Source organism: Chaetodon trifascialis, chromosome 7 (genome assembly GCF_039877785.1).
Source record: "Chaetodon trifascialis isolate fChaTrf1 chromosome 7, fChaTrf1.hap1, whole genome shotgun sequence".
Taxonomy (NCBI): Eukaryota; Metazoa; Chordata; class Actinopteri; order Chaetodontiformes; family Chaetodontidae; genus Chaetodon; species Chaetodon trifascialis.
This window is the reverse complement of record NC_092062.1, coordinates 25284175-25304755: the sequence shown is the minus strand read 5'-3', so window position 1 is coordinate 25304755 and position 20581 is coordinate 25284175. Positions and strand designations below refer to the sequence as shown.

At 39.2% G+C, this 20581-nt stretch overlaps 1 protein-coding gene and 1 long non-coding RNA gene across 4 annotated transcripts; one reads left to right on the top strand and one right to left on the bottom strand.

The window, feature by feature from the left end:
- Positions 1-9604: 9604 nt before the first annotated feature.
- LOC139333482 (uncharacterized) lies at positions 9605-10694 on the bottom strand. Its single transcript, XR_011602335.1, has 3 exons — positions 10655-10694; positions 10330-10373; positions 9605-9690 (listed from the first exon to the last, which is right to left on the bottom strand). It is a non-coding gene; the product is annotated as an uncharacterized lncRNA (long non-coding RNA).
- A 4019-nt stretch (positions 10695-14713) lies between these two features.
- dnajc28 (DnaJ (Hsp40) homolog, subfamily C, member 28) lies at positions 14714-18201 on the top strand. 3 transcript variants are annotated; one of them, XM_070965514.1, is made up of 2 exons: positions 14714-14763; positions 16032-18201. In XM_070965514.1, exon 2 carries the CDS (start codon positions 16053-16055, stop codon positions 17211-17213), a length of 1161 nt encoding a protein of 386 aa, XP_070821615.1. In that variant the 5' UTR covers positions 14714-14763; positions 16032-16052; the 3' UTR covers positions 17214-18201. The 3 variants fall into 3 exon arrangements, with proteins under 3 accessions (XP_070821615.1, XP_070821616.1, XP_070821614.1); XM_070965515.1 differs by having other exon boundaries at positions 14746-14945; XM_070965513.1 differs by having other exon boundaries at positions 14746-15089.
- The last annotated feature ends 2380 nt before the right edge of the window (positions 18202-20581 follow it).

Sequence of the window (20581 nt, the reverse complement as noted above, 5' to 3'; positions counted from 1 at the left end):
GTCGGTTGCTGACGAAACTGCTCTTAGAGCGGGCTCTTTGAAGTGAATGATTGGAGCCGGCTACTGCCTGGGAGCCGGAGTCGCTTTGTTTTTTTTTTGTTTTTTTTCCCACTTTTTTTCTGTTCAAGCCGCATGTGACTGGTCAACTACATGATGTGTAGTGGCTTCTGTTTGCACGCACTGAGCAGGAGGGGGAGGGGAGGGGGTTACAGACACAGCGCAAGCACATGCGCGCACACATACACACCTGCACTAACAAATGCTGAATTAAATAAATATTTTTATTTTTACGAATTTATGTGTCATCTATGAGATCAGACCCCCGTCCCCATTTAAAAAATAGGAAAGAAATGTTTGAGTCAAGTCTGATGCACAAAAGAATGATCGCAGTCTTTTCCACACAATGAGAAATACCAATTGTTAGGTAGTTCAGCATTATTTTTCTGTATTGGTATCGTATCGGTATTGGCTGATTACTAAACCTCAGACATTGGTATCAGTATCGGGGGTAAAATAAGCAGATCAGTGCATCCCTTGTGTGTTTTGCTCACTGTCAGCAAAACCAATGAGCTTGTGGTGACTACAATGCTTCAAATATGGATGTTGGCGCAAAGGAGCAACAAATTGTAAAATGAGGATGCTTCACACACATCTTCAACCAGGAAGCACTGAAGATATATACAAGCAGCACAATTTCAAGGTGGACAACTGAGCCTTATTGAAGGTGGTCACGATCTCCCCTTCTGTTCCTGAGTTATGGTGTTGAAGAATGGCCAAAAAAGTGTTTCTGCAGAACATTATGATGTCATAGTGAAACTGGCCTTTGACCTTTTAGACATAAAAAGTCATCACATCATATTAACCTATAAGACATTTATGTGAAATTCTGTCATAATTAGCGTAAGAATTCTTGGGTTGTGGTCAAAAATGTGTTTGTCCCTCAAAACAGCCACAGAAGTACAACTAGCATTATATATTACTGTTATATTATGGCGTGAAGTGAATCATGGTGCCATGACTGTAGCCTCAACATAACCTGGTCTCTGCAGCAATGTTAGCTACCTTGTTTGATTGCTATTGACACCAAATTTGCTGAGCAGCTTTATCAGTCTCACTTTTTATTTTTTTTGACAATACATGTGTCTGTGTGAGGTTGATGGCCAATAAAAAGGCACTGAATTAATATATTTATTTACATTTGTGTTGCTGCTCTCTGGACAAAGACAGACACACACACAGTGAGGTGGCTGGTATGTTTCTTGACTTTCTTGTATGTATGTTTGTTTCTTGTATTGAACAACAGCGTTTGTGAGTTTTTGTTTCCTCTATTGAATATTATAGAAAGATTAACATTGTTGTTACTGACTGAGCATGTAATAGCTGGTGTTAATGCATTACATGATTCACTAACTGTAATAATATTACAGAAAGCGTGTTAGTCATGCAATACGTTACTTTGTTGCGTATGTATGTTACTTTAACACATTATGTTTATAATCCCTAATCCTCAACACTATTATTTGTACTATCATGTTTTTAATGCAGTGCTGCCTGAGAGATGGAAGGTCACAGCATTCAGTGATGATTTTCAGCCTTGCCTCTGACGTGCAAAGATTTCCCTGAGTAATCTATCTATCTATCTATCTATCTATCTATCTATCTATCTATCTATCTATCTATCTATCTATCTATCTATCTATCTATCTATCTATCTATCTATCTATAGATAGATAGATAGATAGATAGATAGATAGATAGATAGATAGATAGATAGATAGATAGATAGATAGATAGATAGATAAGATTTCTGAGTATTTTAACAATGTTATGGATTGTAGATGATGAAATACCTATATTTCTTCAAGACGTGTGCTGAGACACACGTGACTGAGCCTTTCCAGGATGCCCCTTTCATACCCAATCATGATACTATCACCTGTTACCAATGAGCCTGTTTACCTGTGGAATGTTCCAAACAGGTGTTTTTGGAGCGTTCCACATCTTTCCAAGTCTTTAGTTACTCTTGTACCAACTTATTTGAAACTTGTTGCAATTCGGAATAAGCAGATATTTACAAAAATCAATGAAACTGATGAGGAAATACTTTATATTGTGTTTGTACTGTTTTCAAGTATATGTCGAAAGCATCCCAACTTGTTTGGAATCAGGGTTGTATAATATTCAGTCAGCCAGAGAGGTGTTGATTCAGGTCAGTGGTCATTTGTGAGGTCAGAGTATTTGGCCACGATGCACTATGCCATGCTGTAAACTCTACCTCATATTTCTCTCTAAATAAGGCTCAGTTGCTTTTAAAGAAACTAAAATACAAAGAATTCATGACTGCAAGATGACACCAAAATCTACTCAGTTGTGACATCACATGATGAAAGTCAAAGAGGCTGGATGCAACTCTGATTCCTGCAGGCAAAGTAACGAATGTGGTGTTGTTGCATTCCCCCCTTTCATATTCTCAGTGGTGTTTAAGTAAAGGTGAACCCAAGCTGATGTTTTTACTACGAATTATAAAATCTATTCATTAGACATTTTTGAGAGTTTTTGTTATCTTTGTCTTACCTTTGAATTGTGAACTGGCCTGTGTCAACATCTGCACCAGGTCAGTCCTGTTCATATCCAGGAGAACCTCCTTGGTCACATCCACAGACTGCTGACCACAAGTCATTACCACTGCATCCACAATGCCAGTCCTTTCTGACCAGGTCGTTTGTCTCCATGAGATTTGTGGGAGGCTCTTCTGGAAGCAGGTGAACGGCAGCAGCCAAACAAATTTCTCCAACTCCCTCTGACTCAATTTCTTGAGTGTTTCCCAAAGAATCGTTTTAACAGCTGCAACCTGAGAAATTCAAAGGATACGTTAAACAAATATGCAAATTCTCAATTGGGAAGTTTAATGATTTATTTCTTTGCATTTCATCAGTGTCAGTTTTTTGAATGTAGATTATGGATATTATAAGATTTACATTTTTTCTGATTCTTTTTATCTTGTTTTCTTTACAATCATAAAGTATTTCCTGAATGTGTATCCATTCCTTTAGCAACTTCAAAGCAAATGATGATTCCCTTTATCTATTTACCCTTTAACTTTTGTAATTAGTAACACCTAGTCCACCCACATTTGTTCTTTTTATTCTGTTGAACATTTAACATTCCCATCATAAAATCAGAGGTGGATAACATTATTAGTTGAGAGCTAAACTGGAGCACTAGTAAAACCATCAGATCTAAAACATTTGGGTCGGCTGCTTTCGTCGTTTATAAAGTTCAAAATAAGGACAGTTTTCAACCTGCATTTCTTGAATGAAAGCTGTGATTTTAGTCAGACTCACTCTCTCCAACAGTGCAGGTCGATGTTCATCCACAGAGTGTTTCTCTGAGGAGAAAAGAAATTTAAATGGACTCAAAGGATTCTGAACTACTGAAACACACAGAGGGTCTAATCAATGTTAATAAGACTCAGTTACTTTAAAAGGAAATAAAATTAAAAGACTTCACTTCAAAATGACACATCATCAACATTTCCACACTCTAAAGCAATTCCATACAAAAGCCCTGCAACTAAAACTAAACTCATTAATGCCTCTGTGGAAAGAAATCCATTGTCACCTGGTTTTGACACGGAGGCGGCGGAGAATTCGCATTCGCCGTGTGTTTGGCCATCAAGTGGTATTTTAGACTGGATGTGCTGTGGTGATAACTCAGTTCACACCGACAATACACACAGATAACTTTGGTCTTGTCAGTCGACCCATTTGACAACTTTTTGAGACTAAGCTTTCCATTCGGAATCTTGTTCGCATTCATTTCGGCATTTCGTGCTTGACATCCACCAAACCAGTAGCCTACGTTTTTACAGCAAGCGAACAGGTAAGACCAAACACGTGCGTGGGCCGTGCCTATTGTTTTGTTTCTGGTTTACAATCGGATCCTGTAGTTTATCTTACGCTACTAGCAGTGGCCATAGCCTATAAAAAACTACAAGTGCACTACATCACGATGAACGTTAATCTCACGATAAAAAATAAGGCCTTTAAAATTGATTTGCGTTAACGCGTTAATAACGCGTTATTTTTGACAGCAATAATATAATATTGGGTTTTTGTTTTTGTTGAGTAATTAATGATTTATTGATCCCTGGCCTCCATTTTTATATTTCACATCGGTGATGACACAGAGTTTGCACTGACTATTTATGAAGAATTATAAAATGTATTTATAAGATGTTTATGAGACACATGTGATCATGCAATGTCACAGGTTCCTGTCTTCCTGTCTTACCTTTGGATCCTGAGCTGAACACTGACAACCTCTGAACAAGATCAGTCCTGTTCATGGCCAAGAAAACTTCCCTGGTGAGCTCCACAGACAGTTGGCCATAGGTCTGCACCATCTGATCCACTGTGTCTGCTCTGTCTATCAGCGTGCCGAAGATGTTTGGGAGATGCGTCCGGGAGACAATCAACTGCAGACACCGCCTGAATATCTTGTACTCCCAATCATGCAAAACATTGAGGGTTTCCAAAAGCAGCTGTTTGACAGCTGCCATTGTTGCTACCTGAAATGATCAATACATTCATGGACATATATTTGATCCACTGGGAAAATGGCAAATGTGTCTCTTTGCACTTCATCAATGTTAGTGTAGATGTGGGTGTTGTATCACATTGGCAGATACTGTCATTAATCAATAGTATACAGTCAATAGCAACTCCTTTCACAAACACTGAGATGAGTCACAGTGGCTCAAAGAAGCTTCATTGCTGAATGTTTCCTGTTCTGTTAAATGCTCTGAAGAATGGCATAAGGTCCAACAAACAGATGTTTCTGATGGTTAAACATTACTCTTTAGTGCAACAGAAAAGTCATTTCCTCATCTCATCCTCAGTGGTAACGATATCATACTGCATTACTGTTGGATAAAATCACTGCTAAGCAGCTCAAAATGTTCCAGATGATGATAACTTGTGACTTGTGTCTGTTGAACGAAGGCCGTGTTGCATGAATTCAGACACAAGTGACATGACTCACCCTGTGGATCAGTGCAGAGCGCCGTTCATCTGCAGAGTGAGTCTCTGAGGAGAAAAGAGGTTAAAGGCAGTCATGAGCGACTGATCTAACATCTGACAATAAACACTGTCATCACCAATGTTGTGTCTTCTCTCTGCATTGTGGATCTTATTATTTACAGTATAAAGAGAAGAAGACAAAGTTTATAAACTTAGGAGATTTTTTATGTTTTTAACATGTTCTTGTCTTTGTTGTCTTACTTTCTACTTGTAAGCTGCTGTCTGACAGCTTCTTCACCAGATCAGTCCTCCTCATCTGCTCTAAAACCTTCGTGGTCATCTCCACAGACTGTTGGCCGAAGATCAGCACCACTGAAAACACTGCTTGCTTAATGTCTGATGTGTGCAGTCGAATCATTGGGCTGATTGAGAAACGTCTGTGTAAGTCAGGTTGACTCAGGAGGACGTCCATGAACATCCCGACACTCAAATCTTTCAGTGTTTCCAAAAGCAGCTCGATAACAGACACCATCGCTTCCACCTGATGAATTTAAAGGAAAAGTTCATGAGACAAGAGTCCAAGAGTTCAGTTCACATCTCATTTATTTTTTAGAAATGCTTATGAAGGAAGAGTACATCAGCCACATCACATAAGGTAATGATAAAACTGATCAGATTCATCCTATTGATCACTTAAACCTGTTTTTAAGAACCACTTGTCTGTGAATAAATGTCTCTGGTAACATAAAGGTTCATGACTTTTGATTTCATGATCTGCTTCAGACCTTCCTCATGTGAACACAATCTGAATGCAGCTTCAGTTCTGAAAAAACCTTCTGATGAAAATTTAGATTTGTTCATCATTTATATCAATCAAGATGAAGATGATTTTCTATTTTCTATTGAAAAAGAGCGACAGATATTTTCCAAGCATTCTTTTCTGAATTCATTTTTTTAATTAATGGTTTGCCTATTAAATGACAGAAAGTACCTGTTTCAAAGATATTTGGTTTACAGTGATACAAAACAGAGAAAAGAAGAAGATCTTCACAATTTAGAAGCTGTAACCAGAGAAGGTTGTTTGGCATTTTGCCAGATGAAGAACTTAAACGGTTAATTGGTTATCAAAATGGTGATCAGATGATGGATTAATGGTTTCGGCTTCAGTTTCAGGTCAGACAGGTGTGACATTACTCACTTTCTGGGTCAGTGCAGGCCTATGCTCATCCACAGAGTGCTCCTCTGAGGAGAAAGAAAACATAAAGAGACTCTGAATGATGTATTTAACACCAGGCTTTATGGTCACACACTGTCACACTGTTAGAATTCTAATATTAAACATTAATTACAAAATGAACAGAAAACTTACTGAAGAGTAGCATCATCAGAATCAATAACCAGTTTCACCTGATGAACACCGTCTTATTTTCTGTTAAACTCTGTGTTAAAGGTTCACACACTGAAATGTACATTTAAAAGCTGCATGACTTTGAGGAAAGTTTATTCTTCATTCAATTAATAGTATTTTTGCTGCGTTATTAGTGTCTGAAGTGTCTTCATTTTGGAAGAGCTCACCTACCTCCCTCTGTGGTATTCACAGCAGATGCTTCAGCTGACGATCCTGCAGCTGCAACACATTTAACAACACTTGTGACTGGAAAAACAAATACACTGTACTTCACCTGACACCTACAGAGGAAGGACATTCACTGTTCTTAGTTACTTGCCACCAGCTGTATTTAAGTACAGTTTTGAGGTACTTTCATTTTACTTGAGTATTAAGCTGATACTGTACTTTTTTGTTCACTACGTTTATTTGACAACATGAGTTTCTCGTGACTTTGCAGATACAGATTATCAAATCAAAATATGAATCAGATATTAAATAACGATGGATTATTATGGATTAAGATACCCAGCAATAAAAATTCCATATTACTCTGAAATGGGCCATTCTGCAGAATGTGTACTTTTGGTACTTTAAGTATATTATGATGCTGATAATTTTGTGCTTTTACTTAAGAACTTGAATGCAGGACTTTTGCTTGTAACAGAGTATTTTTACACTGTGTTGTTGCTTTGTGTACTTCAGTAAATGATCGGAGTCCTTGTTCCACCACTGCCTGAGTATAATATATAGCAAGTCAGAAGCTGTACAAAAAGACAACGCAACAGACTCGTGACATTATGTAGACAACACTATTCCTGTCGGTCATATAAAATACAAGACTGGCAATAATGACCTCAAAATGCACAAATTCACTGGACCAAAGAACAAACAGGAACATGTGGCCCAATAAAGAACATTTTCAAAGAAAAGATGTTGAGAGATCTTTGAAACATTTACAAAAAAAAAACAACATCAACAGACGAGTGAACCTCTCAGTGGTTTCAGTCAAAATCCAAAACATTCACCTGTGAGGTAATCGTTGTCTAGTTTAACATTTAGTTCTTATTTTGTCTGCACAAATGCAATGAATAAGTGAAATCAGACAATTCAAAATTGAGGTACTAATTTTACACATTCCCTTATTTTCCAGATGACAAACAAATAAATGTGTGAAGCGTCTGTTGTTCAGTTCTTGTTGAGTCTGTGTTAGAGAGGTGGTGATTCAGCTCTTTGGGACTCGTCCTGGCAGGCCTGTGGGCTGTTGCTGCATTGCTTTATTACTAGAAGCTACAGCTCATATTTGCACTACAGTTAAAAGATTTTGTTACCACGTCTATTTATCTATTATTAGACATTAATGTGACAGTTGTTTTCTTTATCCTACCTTTGGGTCCTGAGCTGGTCCCTGACAGCCTCTGCACCAGATCAGTCCTCCCCATGTCCATGAAAAGCTCCATGGTCACCTCCAAAGACTGCTGACCACATGCCTCCACCATCAGTTCTGCCAGTTGACTTGCATCACCTGTCCGCCACAGTCGTCCCCTTGAGATGTGCAGAAGATTCCTCTGGAAGAATGTGAACTGCAGAAACCACCTGAAGTCCTGTTGCTCCTCCAAACTCAAGTTCATGAATGTTTCCAAAAGCAACTCTCTAACAGCCGCCATTGACGCCACCTGGAAAATGTATGTTCAGAGAGAAAATGTCTTATTTCTTCACTGGGAAGAAACCTTTTGCCATCAAAATGATTCCTATAATTTTAGACATTTTAATGTTTTAAGACATGTTTTTCTACAAGATCACCTGAAAGAAGCAAAATATTTCATTTATGTCATGTTCAGAAACATTTAAGCTGTTTGTTGTTTTAGTCTTTTAGATGACCAAGTCATAACAATGGAGATAATGATCAAGTCATTATTTGGACTTCGTCATTTATTTTGAGATACAAAGTCATTATTTGGAGAAAATTTGCATTATTTTGAGACATTAAAGCATTATTTTGAGATACTAAGGCACTGTGAGAGAGTTTTTCATGATAATGACTGAAGGGATCTTTTTTTCCATCAAACTGGAGAAAAAGATCTTTTTTCTTTGTGCTTCGGTACAAAAACTCAAGAACTGTGCAGCGTTATGTTGTCTCGTTTGTTCTACTCGTGCTAGTTTCACTTTGCAAGTAAAGAGCTTAAATCCAACCAATGGCTGGAGCCCTGTAGTGCTCAATTTTCCAACAAACCAGTTTCAGGGGTCCAATCCACAACATGTTATTTGCCTTAACTGTGCACTTGTTTCACTTCAGCTCAGTGAGTCTTTACTGCATTTTGCTCTCATTTATGGTCACGTTAGTTTCTTTCCTCTCTTCTATGCAGGAAGCCAGTCCTGGCCACCTCACGGCCTATTTTCTCAATTTCACATTTGGCATTTTGTTTGATTCTTTGAAAAAACATTTAAAATATGATAACTTGGTAATAATAACAGTTCTGAGATCAACTTCCTCTCATCCAATTTAAATCAGGATTTTAGTGACATCAAGATGATCCATTTTATCATCATCTGTCAGCATTAATGTTGATGTGATTTCAAACCTGCACCTTCACGAGTAAAAGCTGTGCTCTGCATGGTCACACAGATATGACGTTACTCACTTTGTGGATCAGTGCAGGCAGGCGTTCATCCACTGAGGGTTTTTCTGAGGATAAAGGAGGAAAATAAAGATCAAAATGAGTCATTGACATATACGAAGGGCTCAACACACAATTACACTCAGAGCTCATCTACATTTACAGACTGTATATTTATCACTGACATTTTACCCCCATATATTTTTTCCATATATACTTGTCATAAAATATATTTTGTAAACCTGATCATGTCTTCTATTCTCTACATTACAGATTCTATTATTTCTAATGTTAAAAGGAGACATAGATTCTAACCTTATGAGAGACATGTTAAGGACCAGTTTCATAATTTTAACATTTCTGTCTTTGTTGTCTTACTTTTGGCTCCTGAGCTGCTATGTGACAACCTCTGCACCAGATCAGTCCTGTTCATACGCTTTAAAATCCTCATGGTTTTCTCCACAGACGTTCGCCCGTTGATCAGCACCATTAAAAACACAATGTCCTGCAGGTCTGCTGTTCTCGGCAACCTCCATGGGATGCCTGAGTAATGTCTGAGGAGGCTTATCTGACTGAGGTCTTTCCTGATCATCTCGAGCTCCCCGTAACTCAAATCAGCCAGCCTGTCCAAAAGCAGCTCTATAACAGACACCATCGTTTCCACCTGGTGAATTGCAAGGAAACGTTCATGAGACAAAAGTGCAATTTCTCAGCGAGGATGATTCAACATTTTTCTGTTCAAATCTCATCAATGTGTTTTAGAAATGTGGACATGGTGAGAGTGCATCAGCCATGTCACATAAGGTAACAATATAATTGGTAATATTTGTCCTGTTTAGTACAAATAACTGTTTTCAACTATCTGTTTATACGTGTAAACATTTCTTCAGTAACATCAAGGTGATTCTGTCCTCTTTAACTAGTATTTTACTCTCATAACAAGGTGCATTTTTCTGCCAAGGTTTAAACGGCAAAACATAAATTTGATTTTATATCACAGTGGCTGTTTGAAAAACATATTTCTTTTTTAAATGCTGTGATTTTTTTCTGTATAAAAAACCAAAAACAAATCTAGACGAATGCACTTCATACTTCCACACAGGTAGACGTAACACAAATTCTCGACATTATTGGTAAATGACGTTCATGCTTTTTCCTCATGTGAACATTATGTCGCTTGATCAGCCCAATTCTGTGAGAAAACTTTCTGAGAGGAAGAAAACTGATTTGCGTCATCAGTTTTAATGTTTTCAGTCTTCATCAGCTGAATGAAAGCTGCAGTGTGAAGAGTGATGTGACATACTCTCTGGATCAGTGAAGGCTGCTCTTCATCAACAGAGTGTTTCACTGAGGGGAAGACAAATAAAAAATACCTTTTAGTCCTGAACATCAGGCTTCATGAACAACTAGAACACATCAGATTTCATCACAGAGACATTTTTAACAGTGACAAAATAAATCTCATATTCAGAGTTACTCAAAGATTGGCCAGAAATGTTGAATGGTTTTGAATGTGTTTGTCACTGCAATATGCATGAAACTGAAAAATGTTACCCCAGCTGGTGTATTTGTGCGTAAGAAAATACAAAACGTGTGTCACTGTTTTATGTTTTTCTGCTTTGCCTTACCTTTGGTTCCTGGGCTCAGGCCCTTGGCTGTCATTGTTGCCACCTGGAGAATTGAAAGGACATATCATCATATCAGTATTATGCAGGACAGGATATACGCTGTTTATCTGATCCATGACAATGATTGGAAACTGATCTCTCTGCATTTTATTAATTCCAGAATTACTGACATGTGGTTCTTCTTGTTTCTATACTTCATCTTTAAAATCAGACTCTATCTAATTTAGTGCTGTGCCAAAAAGTCAACCCGAGTTCATGAGTCTGCCTTCACTGTGTCTCAAAGCTGCAGTTTAGGTGGAGCAACACAATGGCTGAGATTTGGACAAAATCAATATTTACATAACCAGAAAGTAGTTTTTGTCAAAAACAATTTCAAGTGAAACTCTGAAAAACTCAGCAGGTGATTTTTGATCATGTAGGTATAAAAATATTGTCCCTGCTGCAAAGTCCAGTAGACTTTGAACGTATTTCACAGGGTGTCACTCCATTAAACCAAACAATGGTGACTGAAGAAACATTTTCCAAATCAAGAAAGTGCAGTTAAATAGCTGTTTTTTTTTTAAGTTTGACTTCCAGTTGCTTTCTTGTTTTGGGTTTGTTTTTTGTTTTTCTTGTTTGTTTGTTTGTTTGTTTGTTTTTTCTTTTTCTCTTTCCTTTTTTCACAAACTTTGTACTTTCAGCTAAGTTTTGCTCTATGTTAACTCGTAGATATCTGATGATTTGAATGCTGGACAATAATTTAGCTGCTCTTGATGTTTCCTCTGATGTGAGAGCACTCTTCATTTTTGTATAGTATTGGAAAATTTTTGAAAATCCAATAAAGATAATGTTGGAGAAGAAAAAAAAAGGAAAAAAAAAAAAGTTTGACTTCCATTCAAAAAATTATATTTATAAACTGTACATCATGTTCACTTAAAATTTGATCCTCAGTTGTATTCACCATTTGAGTCTCTTAAACAGTGAGGGACAATAATCTATCCACACTTCCATTATGGAGTGCTTTATATAACTGAGAATTTACTCACGTCTGTTTTCTCGAGGTCATCTATTAGATGTGGCTCATTTATCTTCAGGATTTTGTAGAATATCTCTTTTCCTTGAACTCCGCTGGACTCCAAAGGCCCACTGAAGAGCGCCCTCATCCTCTCCTGAGAGGCAGGCAGAGCCCTGATTGCATCATAACTCTCTTGCTGGATGACTTTTTTGTCGAGGAGCTCATCCAAAATGGGCGCGATGTTCGTCACCCTCTTAATGAGCTCAAACTGATGTTCATCCACAAAGTGCTTGTCTGAGGAAAGAGGGAATCTAGCATTACTGCCTTGCAGTTGTGTGCCTCCACCAGCCAGTGAAGCCACCAGCTGAGGTCCCATTGACCTTAGACCTCCAACATTTAATCAGTGCATCCTTGAGTCCAAGTGAATGTTTTTGTGCTAAATTTGAAGAAAGCGCTGTGCTCATGAGAATGTTATGTATGCATGGACATCCTGATGCACGGATAACGCAAAACATAATATGTAACTTGATAACTAAATTTTTTATATTCCAAATGTAGATGATTCACACTCATCAAATATTATAAACAGACAATTCATGCTTTTAGATTTAGATTTTGTAAGAGCAATTTGCATGGAGGCATTTTTAACTGCACGTTAAGCAGCTAGTTAGTGTTAACAGATATAAACTTCACTGAACTTGGAGATAAACTTTACAGTCAGATTCTGTATTTATGTTTGGCTCGTTCTAGACAACCTGAACCTGATTAACAGGCATTTAGTCAGATGACTGTGTATGTCCTACCTGTGCACCGACCTTCTGCCATTGTGTTCACTTGCTGCTACTGAGGATCAACCTGCTGAGAAAAATGTGTGGAAAGAAAAACGTCATAACAATGAATTGTTCTTATACTTGCAACTCGCTGTCTCAGTTAAGAAAATGTTGTCTTTTTTAACAATCAGAGCACCAAGAAAGCAAGAAAAAAAATTAATCATTAAAAATCAAAAATCAATTAACAGATTTCCACAAAGCAAAATGTCAATCAGAAAAAGCTTTCTCTGACACTTCTCCACCTGTTCTGTAGCAAAAAGAAGCTGCAGGAGAAGTACATTTCACACAATGAGCTCCTGATACACACCTTTGATCCACCACAAAGGTACAAAACAGTGTGTGGTAGAATAAGCTGCAATTATGAACTAATTCAGCCTTAACTAAGACACAGTTTCTTAATTCAGAAAGGACAACACAGTGACCGCAGATTACTATTTATCATTTAATCTAAAAATATGTAAGAGTGAAAAAGGCCCATCAATATTCCCTAAGTGCAGCAAATCCTCACATTTGAAAGCTTAAACCAGTGAATGTTTGACACCTCTGCAATAAATTACTTAAATGATGATTTTAATTAATTTTCGATTAATTGCCTATGTGTTTCCGTTCTACGGCCCAGGAAAACTTTAATGAAAAATTTACTTCAAGGAGTGGTCCGAATCGGCTTTAGTGGCCAAGTGTGTGTGCACATGCAAGTAATTTGATTGATCCATTAACGGATAATAACAGCCAGTCAGTGCAGTGAGTCAGTTAGTGACACTATATCACTGCTAACTGTTCATCAAGGTGACAACTGAAACTAGTTTTGTGTCTGGTTGTTTTGGAGTTCAGTGATCTGTAGCGCCTACCAGAGGGAAGAAACTGGAGGAGGTTGTGTCCAGGATGTGAGGGGTCTGCAGGGATGCCTCCAGCCTGATTCATCAGTCTGGAAGTCCTGAAGGGAGGGAGGGCAGGCTGGCACCAACTTCTAAATACACTCTTAAAAAATACATGCAGAGGAAAAGTACTGTATGTAATTTTGTAATAAAAGTTTGATTTCTCTCACATGTATCACAGCATGTAAGCTATGGGTCCCAGGCACGATTGCATTAGCATACATTAAACTATATAAGGTGCTCGAGCAGCCTTAAAACAGACATGGCAGCGACACTTCCTTTCTCATTAATGTTAATTTGCGTAGCATGGTCATCACTCTCTCTCTCTCTCTCTCTCTCTCTCTCTCTCTCTCACACACACACACACACACACACACACACACACACACACACACACACACACCTCCATATCTCACGTTAATTGTGATTTTCTTGCTCACGTTCTGGTTTAACGTTAACTGTCGTGTCCACGCACTCTGAAAACCGTTACCTACCAGCTAGCTAGCAAGCTGTCAGCTAACTGTAACATACCATTAGCATGGGCTCATAAAGAAGAGTTATGAAAGTGAAAGTAAAAGGAAAATATCATGGCTTGTTTTTTAAAGCGACTTACATCTTCGGTTGTTGGAGCTGAAATTTATTCACTCATGTTCAGTAATTTCGTTTAATTATTTCTCGCTGTATTTAAATGAGTTTCACCGTGATGCACTGCTCTGCTCTGCCTATTAACGGTAAATATTCACGGTGAACTTAGAAAAACTCTCTCTCTCTCTTCTAGTCACTCTCGTCAGTGTTTCAATATATCTGAATATCTGAAAATAGAAAAAGTTCAAAATCCATCCACACTTATACCTGTGGCTTGTTCAGCACCCTGAAGCCGAAGGTAAACTATTTTCCGTTGGTCCTCCGGTCTGAAGTCGTGTTCACTTCACCGCCCATAGACATAATATACGTCTATTATGTCTATGCCACTGCCCACCCCTTTCTACCGTCATTTGACTGTCACAGACTAAATCTGGGCGTTTATTTAAAACTTGGCTTTGCGTGAAAAATCACTTTTTTTTCTTTTCTTTTCTTTTTTTTTTTTTAAGGATTTTAACTGCATATTACGTCATAATAAAACATCCAAACTATTTATTCTGGTCAAATGTGAGGATTTAAAAAAATACTTTAACGGTATTTTATTTTATTTTCAGTCCTCAAACAGCCTGGCTTCATAGTATGTTGTTGTTTGATAGAATATAGTATCATGTTCTTCCTTTAAACAAGACTAATGCAAATTTGGTCCTGTCCTACATATTCCGGTAAGGTAGGTGGCGATATGCACCCAAAAGTTGGTATTGTAATCCACGAAAAACGCAAAGAAGAGGGTGTCCCAGCGCGTAACAACAACAAACATGGCTGAGAGAGGTGACCTGATTATCTGTTTCTTTGAACTCTAAAGTTGTTGGCCATGTAACGTTCCCGTGTGTTCATTACTGTGCTGCAGTTTTCAGTTTTCATTAGCGTTCAATGGATTCAGTGTCTTGCTCTGGAAATGAGATTCATTTTGATAACCTCTGCAATCGTGGCGTTACCTAGCTTAGCCAGCAGTGAGTCACTTCTAATTTGGCCTCATTGTTTGTAATAAAATGGTTATTTGAGAGTGTTTTCGGTTGCTTCCGACCGACGTGCAATCTGGCAATCGGTGACAAGCAAACGCACTTTATAAACAGGATGTACTGTGATTTGTGACAGTAGGTTATTATCGAGCTTCAGCTCTGATTTGATAAAACTAATTCAGTTTCTTCTTGAGGGTCTAAGGTTAACTGGCATCATATAGTAGACAGGTTGTAAAGCCTGCTGAGGCAATGTGTGATTTTTGGTATTTGGCTATATAAATTAAATAGTAATTTATTTTTGTTCTTTCAAGGTCCATGTAATTTACAAGCGAAGTGAAGCGTTACTGCTTTTCTACATTACAGGTTCTAATAAGGTCAGAATCCAAGAAAACAGTATTTGAAGGAAAATTTGGTTGTTATTTATATTGAAGTTACAGTATATTTACACACAGCAAAGGGGTCTGTCAGCAAAATAAAGATAATTACAGCAAAATGCAATGGATAAGTGCGATATGTGATTTTAAAATGTGGTTAAATGTTTATTAAAATGTGCTGCCAAATGTGCTAAATATGTCAAGCAAAAAATATTGAGGTACCCTCTTTTTTCAGTCTTGATTGATTGCCTTCAGTTTAGTTTGCAGACAGATGACCTCAATCATCAGACAAAACGGAAGAAAAAAACAGTAATACAGTACAAGTTAGATACAAGTAAGAAGGTAAAATATGAATCCACAATGTAACCAAACTAATTTAGATTCTGCAACATCCAAATGCTGAAAAAGTATCTGGTCCAGCAAAGAAAAAGTACATTGGGAATGAAAGAGGCCTTCTGCGTTGCTTTTAGTGTATCCAGCTGCAACCCTAAATGTTAGATGGCACTAACTCCCTAAGCAGAATAGATATTTTTTACTTGCTCCTCTTGCAAGACTATTACGTTTTTATTTGAGCTTATTTCTTCCACTGGTGGTCTTCTCTGATGTTATATCTGTAAAATATCTCTTACCTGACAGAATGTGCTGCCTTTCTTTAAGGATGATTTATATGACTGACTCTTTTTTAATAACTTTTGCTTTTCAGATCCACAGTAGTGTGCCAGAAATGAGTTGCATTTTCCACCTCCTCGAGTCCCGCAGCGCCTTCGGCCATGGCCATTTCATGCTTGTCTTGTCCCGACAGTCCCTGTTGCTCAGAGTGTTCACCTCCGGTCCCCAGATCAGCCGCAGTCTGCAAGAGAGCTACAGGCTTCTGCAACTGCCTGACGAGGGAGAGAGCAGTCCTGTGCAGGTGAAAGAGGCTTACTTACGTCTTGCCAAGCTCTACCACCCTGACTCTGGGGCTCCGACTGCAGATGCAGTGCTGTTTTCACGGGTTGAAGAGGCCTACCGAGCTGTGCTGGTACATCAGAGCAAGACCAAGCAACCTGATCAAGGGAAGGAAGTGCAAGATGAGGAGTCCAGAGGTACAGCACTTCCACATAGACACTACCTCAGCTATGAGGGTGTGGGTTCAGGCACGCCCAGCCAGCGTGAGCGTCAGTACCGGCAGATTCGTGTCGACAGGGCAACCGAACAGGTTTTGAACTACCGGCAGAGGGAGCATGAGAGGGCAGCTGCTGCAGAGGGGGCGCTGGTGGAAAGGGACATGCGTCACCGCAGCCGAAAGATAAAGATCACGCAGGCTGTGGAACGGCTTGTGGAGGACCTAATCCAGGAGTCCATGGCCCGAGGAGACTTCAGGAACCTGAGTGGAGCTGGAAAGCCCCTCAAAAAGTTTGAGCACAATCCATATGCAGATCCAATGACCCACAACCTCAACCGCATCCTCATAGACAATGGTTACCAGCCACCCTGGGTTGTCACCCAACGTGACATCCGAGAGAACGCTGCTCAGATCAGAAAAAAGTTATTGGACGGCTGTGCCAGACTCGGTGACCCCATGATCCCCAAAGAACACAGCCAATGGGAGCAGCTGTGTCAATCAGTAGAGGAGGAGTTGGTCAAACTTAACAAGATAGTGGACACTTACAACCTCATCGTACCAATGCTGAGCATGCAGATGGTTCACTTCAGTTTGTCACGAGAGATTGACCGCGCTGTGAAAGGAGCTCACCAACACAGAGTGGACCAGCAGAGAGCGAGGGAGGAGGAAAGAGAGAGGCGGAAGGAAGAGAAAAGACGAGCCAACGCAGTAAGGAAGCCTAGAAATACCAAACAAGGCCTGATGTCTTGGATGAAGAATTTGCTCAGTTTGAAACACTAAAACTGAATCAGAGTGAACAAAAAATATTTGAGATTGTTTATTGATTTTCCCAATCATTACTTATTTCTATACACCGAATCAAAGAAACTGGTTGCACTTTACCAATTTTGCTCTGTGTTACTACTGTTGTTGTCCAGATATGCAGGATTGTCTTCAGTTGTTAATGGAAGTATTGAGCAGTCATAGTTGTATGACTGTAAAGTTTGAGGAACTGCATGTGTTGGTAGCACAGATTACAACACGAGGCAATTTTATCACACAAGTTGTTTCCATGAAATTACTCGTCTGACACTGTAACTTTTGGTTGCTATGTGACATTAAAAGTTAAGGTAATTCAAAATCTTGTGTGAAAGAGCTTTACACTTTTCAGTCTGAGGAAATGTTTGAGGAGCTGAGTTAGTCATTGTAGCCCGGCAGCTGTTCCAGTGTTGCGGGGTTGCAGATGACGATGGCCTCCTTGCTGCTGGCCCCTCTACCTGCAGCCTCCCTGTGCAGAGCTTGAGCAACAGCCCTGGACGGAGTCATCACCTTGGTCCAGTCGTGGGCAATGTACTGGTGGTACGGATCGTGAGAGCCTTCCAGCTTCTTGGAGCGAATGTAGCTGAGCATGATGCCAAATGTGAAGAAGCTGAACATACCAACCACCAGAAGGATGTACATCATGCCCTGAGATTGAGCATGGGCCCTGGCTCCAGCCAGGTGATGCACAGCCTGCTGGGAAGTGTAGTTGTGAGATACTGGTGCAGACAGTATGTTTGTGCTGTTGAGGCAGTGCTGTAGGAATGAGAGCAGGAGGGACTGCAGCTCAGTGGTGTTGATGTGTGACATGACTGACTCCTGCTGGACACTCAGCAAACTGCAACTGAGGAGGAGGAGGAGGATACTGTAAGAACAGTAAACATCAGGAAAATATACTGTAACTATTGTGTGCAGTGTGATTAATACATAAATTATTCCTCCTAACCTGCTTACAACAGCCCAAGTGGCAACAGACAAATAATAAAAGCAAGATTTTGGAGCTGAATGTGGAAGTCAGAGAGTGAGAAAATACCATCTCTAATTTCAGATAAACTCATTCAGGAGAAGCACATAAGGACAAATCAGTTTCAGGATCCTCAGTTTAGAGAACGATTAACGTGCATAGATGACACTTTAGTATGTGATATGGCAGAAGTACACATTGGAAATCTGTTCTTTAACTCTTAACCAGCAAGCTCCAGTTTGAAAGATGGATGCATTTTTCTTCATCTTACCTCTCCGAGCTAGTTTTGGTGAAGGTGAAGTGATACAGAAACCTTCATGATACCGATTCCTACAAACTGTATCTGTATCTGCATCATCATTCAAGCTTTTTGTAGAGTAGAAAGAAAAACCTACCTCTTAAGGATCGGGAATCGGCCCTGCTGTCATTGGCACCAACAAACATCGATCATTTCAAGACTTGTGTGTCCAGCAGGACTAGAAGCAGCTACTCCCAAATTACACCTCCAATAGAACCCTCCCGCCCTCCTTCATGCTCATGCTTTTACGTGGAAGAGATATGCGGAACGTTGAGCACGTCAACACATTTAATGAAGCGAGGAGGTCACAGGGCAAGGTCAAAAGCTCAGTATAGTGAGGCGGTGGTGTAGCACATGTTCAAATGCTGTCTTATACTGGTGCAAGTTTAGAGTAAGAATACTGTCTTTATCTATACATCAGACTTTAATGAGGCAGTATTAATCTGGTAATATGACATGAAAATCACGTGTCGAATCGGATTTAACTTATTTATGTTAAAGCTGTGTGGCAAAGTCATCAGGGACAAATATTGATTGTAGATACAGTTTCCACCAACCTTTGTGGCTCAAGACTGCTGTTCAAACCCAGTCTGTGAGGAGGGTGTGTGGCTGTGGTATTGTCTCATGTTTTTAAAAAAGGAAAATCTCTGATGTTCAGTTTTGCAGTAAGAGTAGGAGCGTGTGGTCATTTTCAGGATGGTGACGTGCTGCAGCAGGAGAACAAAGCTGCTTTCAGACCAGAGGCAGTTTGGACAGTCTGTCGCACAGCTCAGACTAGATTGAGTTACAACACAATCACCTCCAAATGTCCTTTAACTCACTGTTGTAGCTGTGTGTGTGTGTGTGTGTGTGTGTGTGTGTGTGTGTGTGTGTGTGTGTGTGTGTGTGTGTGTGTGTGTGTGTGTGTGTGTGTGTGTGTGAAACCTACAATAATAGGGTATTTCAGAAGGAAGAGATGTGTGCAGGTATTGTGCTCATTCTGTGGTGGGATTGGCAGGCAAAGGGCAAAGTGTGTCCACAATAATTATATTTTCACAAGGAAGCTGTAGCAGTTACTTTAGTTCATTTTACAAACACAGACAGACACGGCTAAATTCAGATTGACTCAAACAGACTTTTATGCTTTACATACTTTAAAGCTGGTTTTGGAGCGCAGTCCATGTCATGATACCAGGGTTGTTCAGTTTCACACAAGAATTTCAAGATATGAAGATTTCTCAGATACCCAGAAGGTCACATTAATGAAAGTGAAGAACTCTCTCTCTCTTTTGGTATAATTAAGAGGACACTGGTCACAGTTGAGTCAAAATTCAACACTTGTTGTTTGTATTAACTTGTATAAAACCCAGCATTTTTAACTACCTCTGCTCAGTTTGGCTAAAGCCATTTATATTAAATTTCCATCAGCACTGTAGAAATGAGAGCTGAGGCATGCTGACAATGACAAGTCATCATCTGTTTAGTTTATCAATGGAAAATTCAGCCGTGGCCTTTTGGCTTATGTTCTAACATTTTTGCATGCCTCATCGCTTTGGATATTGTTGTGTTGTTTGGACTTTGTCAAACACATTACGCATGTCCTCTGGTAATTTGACTTTCATTTTTTTTTAAACTAGAAATTAATACATTAATCAACTGAGCGATGACTCAACAGTAAAAATAATAATTGGATTCCCCACATTACATACAAAGCCCTATGTACAAATTTGCACACTTTCAAGCGTTTAATAGTCCTGTAGGACACCTTAGACACTGAAAGGAAATCTCTAAAGGAAATCTGCTCTGCCTCCTGCCATCTGCACCATCGTCTTCTATTTACAGTTAACCATACAGGTTACATCTCCGACTGAGTGTGACCAAGACATTCAAATCCAGCCTCATACAGTAACTGTGCCTTTGTTAGCAGAATCATGGTACAAAAATGAAGCCTGACTCTCGCAGAGATGATCTTCTTACCTGGGTACAAAATGGAAAAAATAAACGGCTGGTTAAAGAGAATAACGTGTACATTTCATACGTGTCATATTATCTTAAATCAGATGTTGTAAGTCTTGATAATGGTGACTTGAGAGATAAATCTAACTCAAC

What these genes read in the sequence shown, in the direction of transcription:
- dnajc28 (XM_070965514.1), top strand. Translation starts at nt 16,053, where the DNA reads ATGAGTTGCATTTTCCACCTCCTCGAGTCCCGCAGCGCCTTCGGCCAT.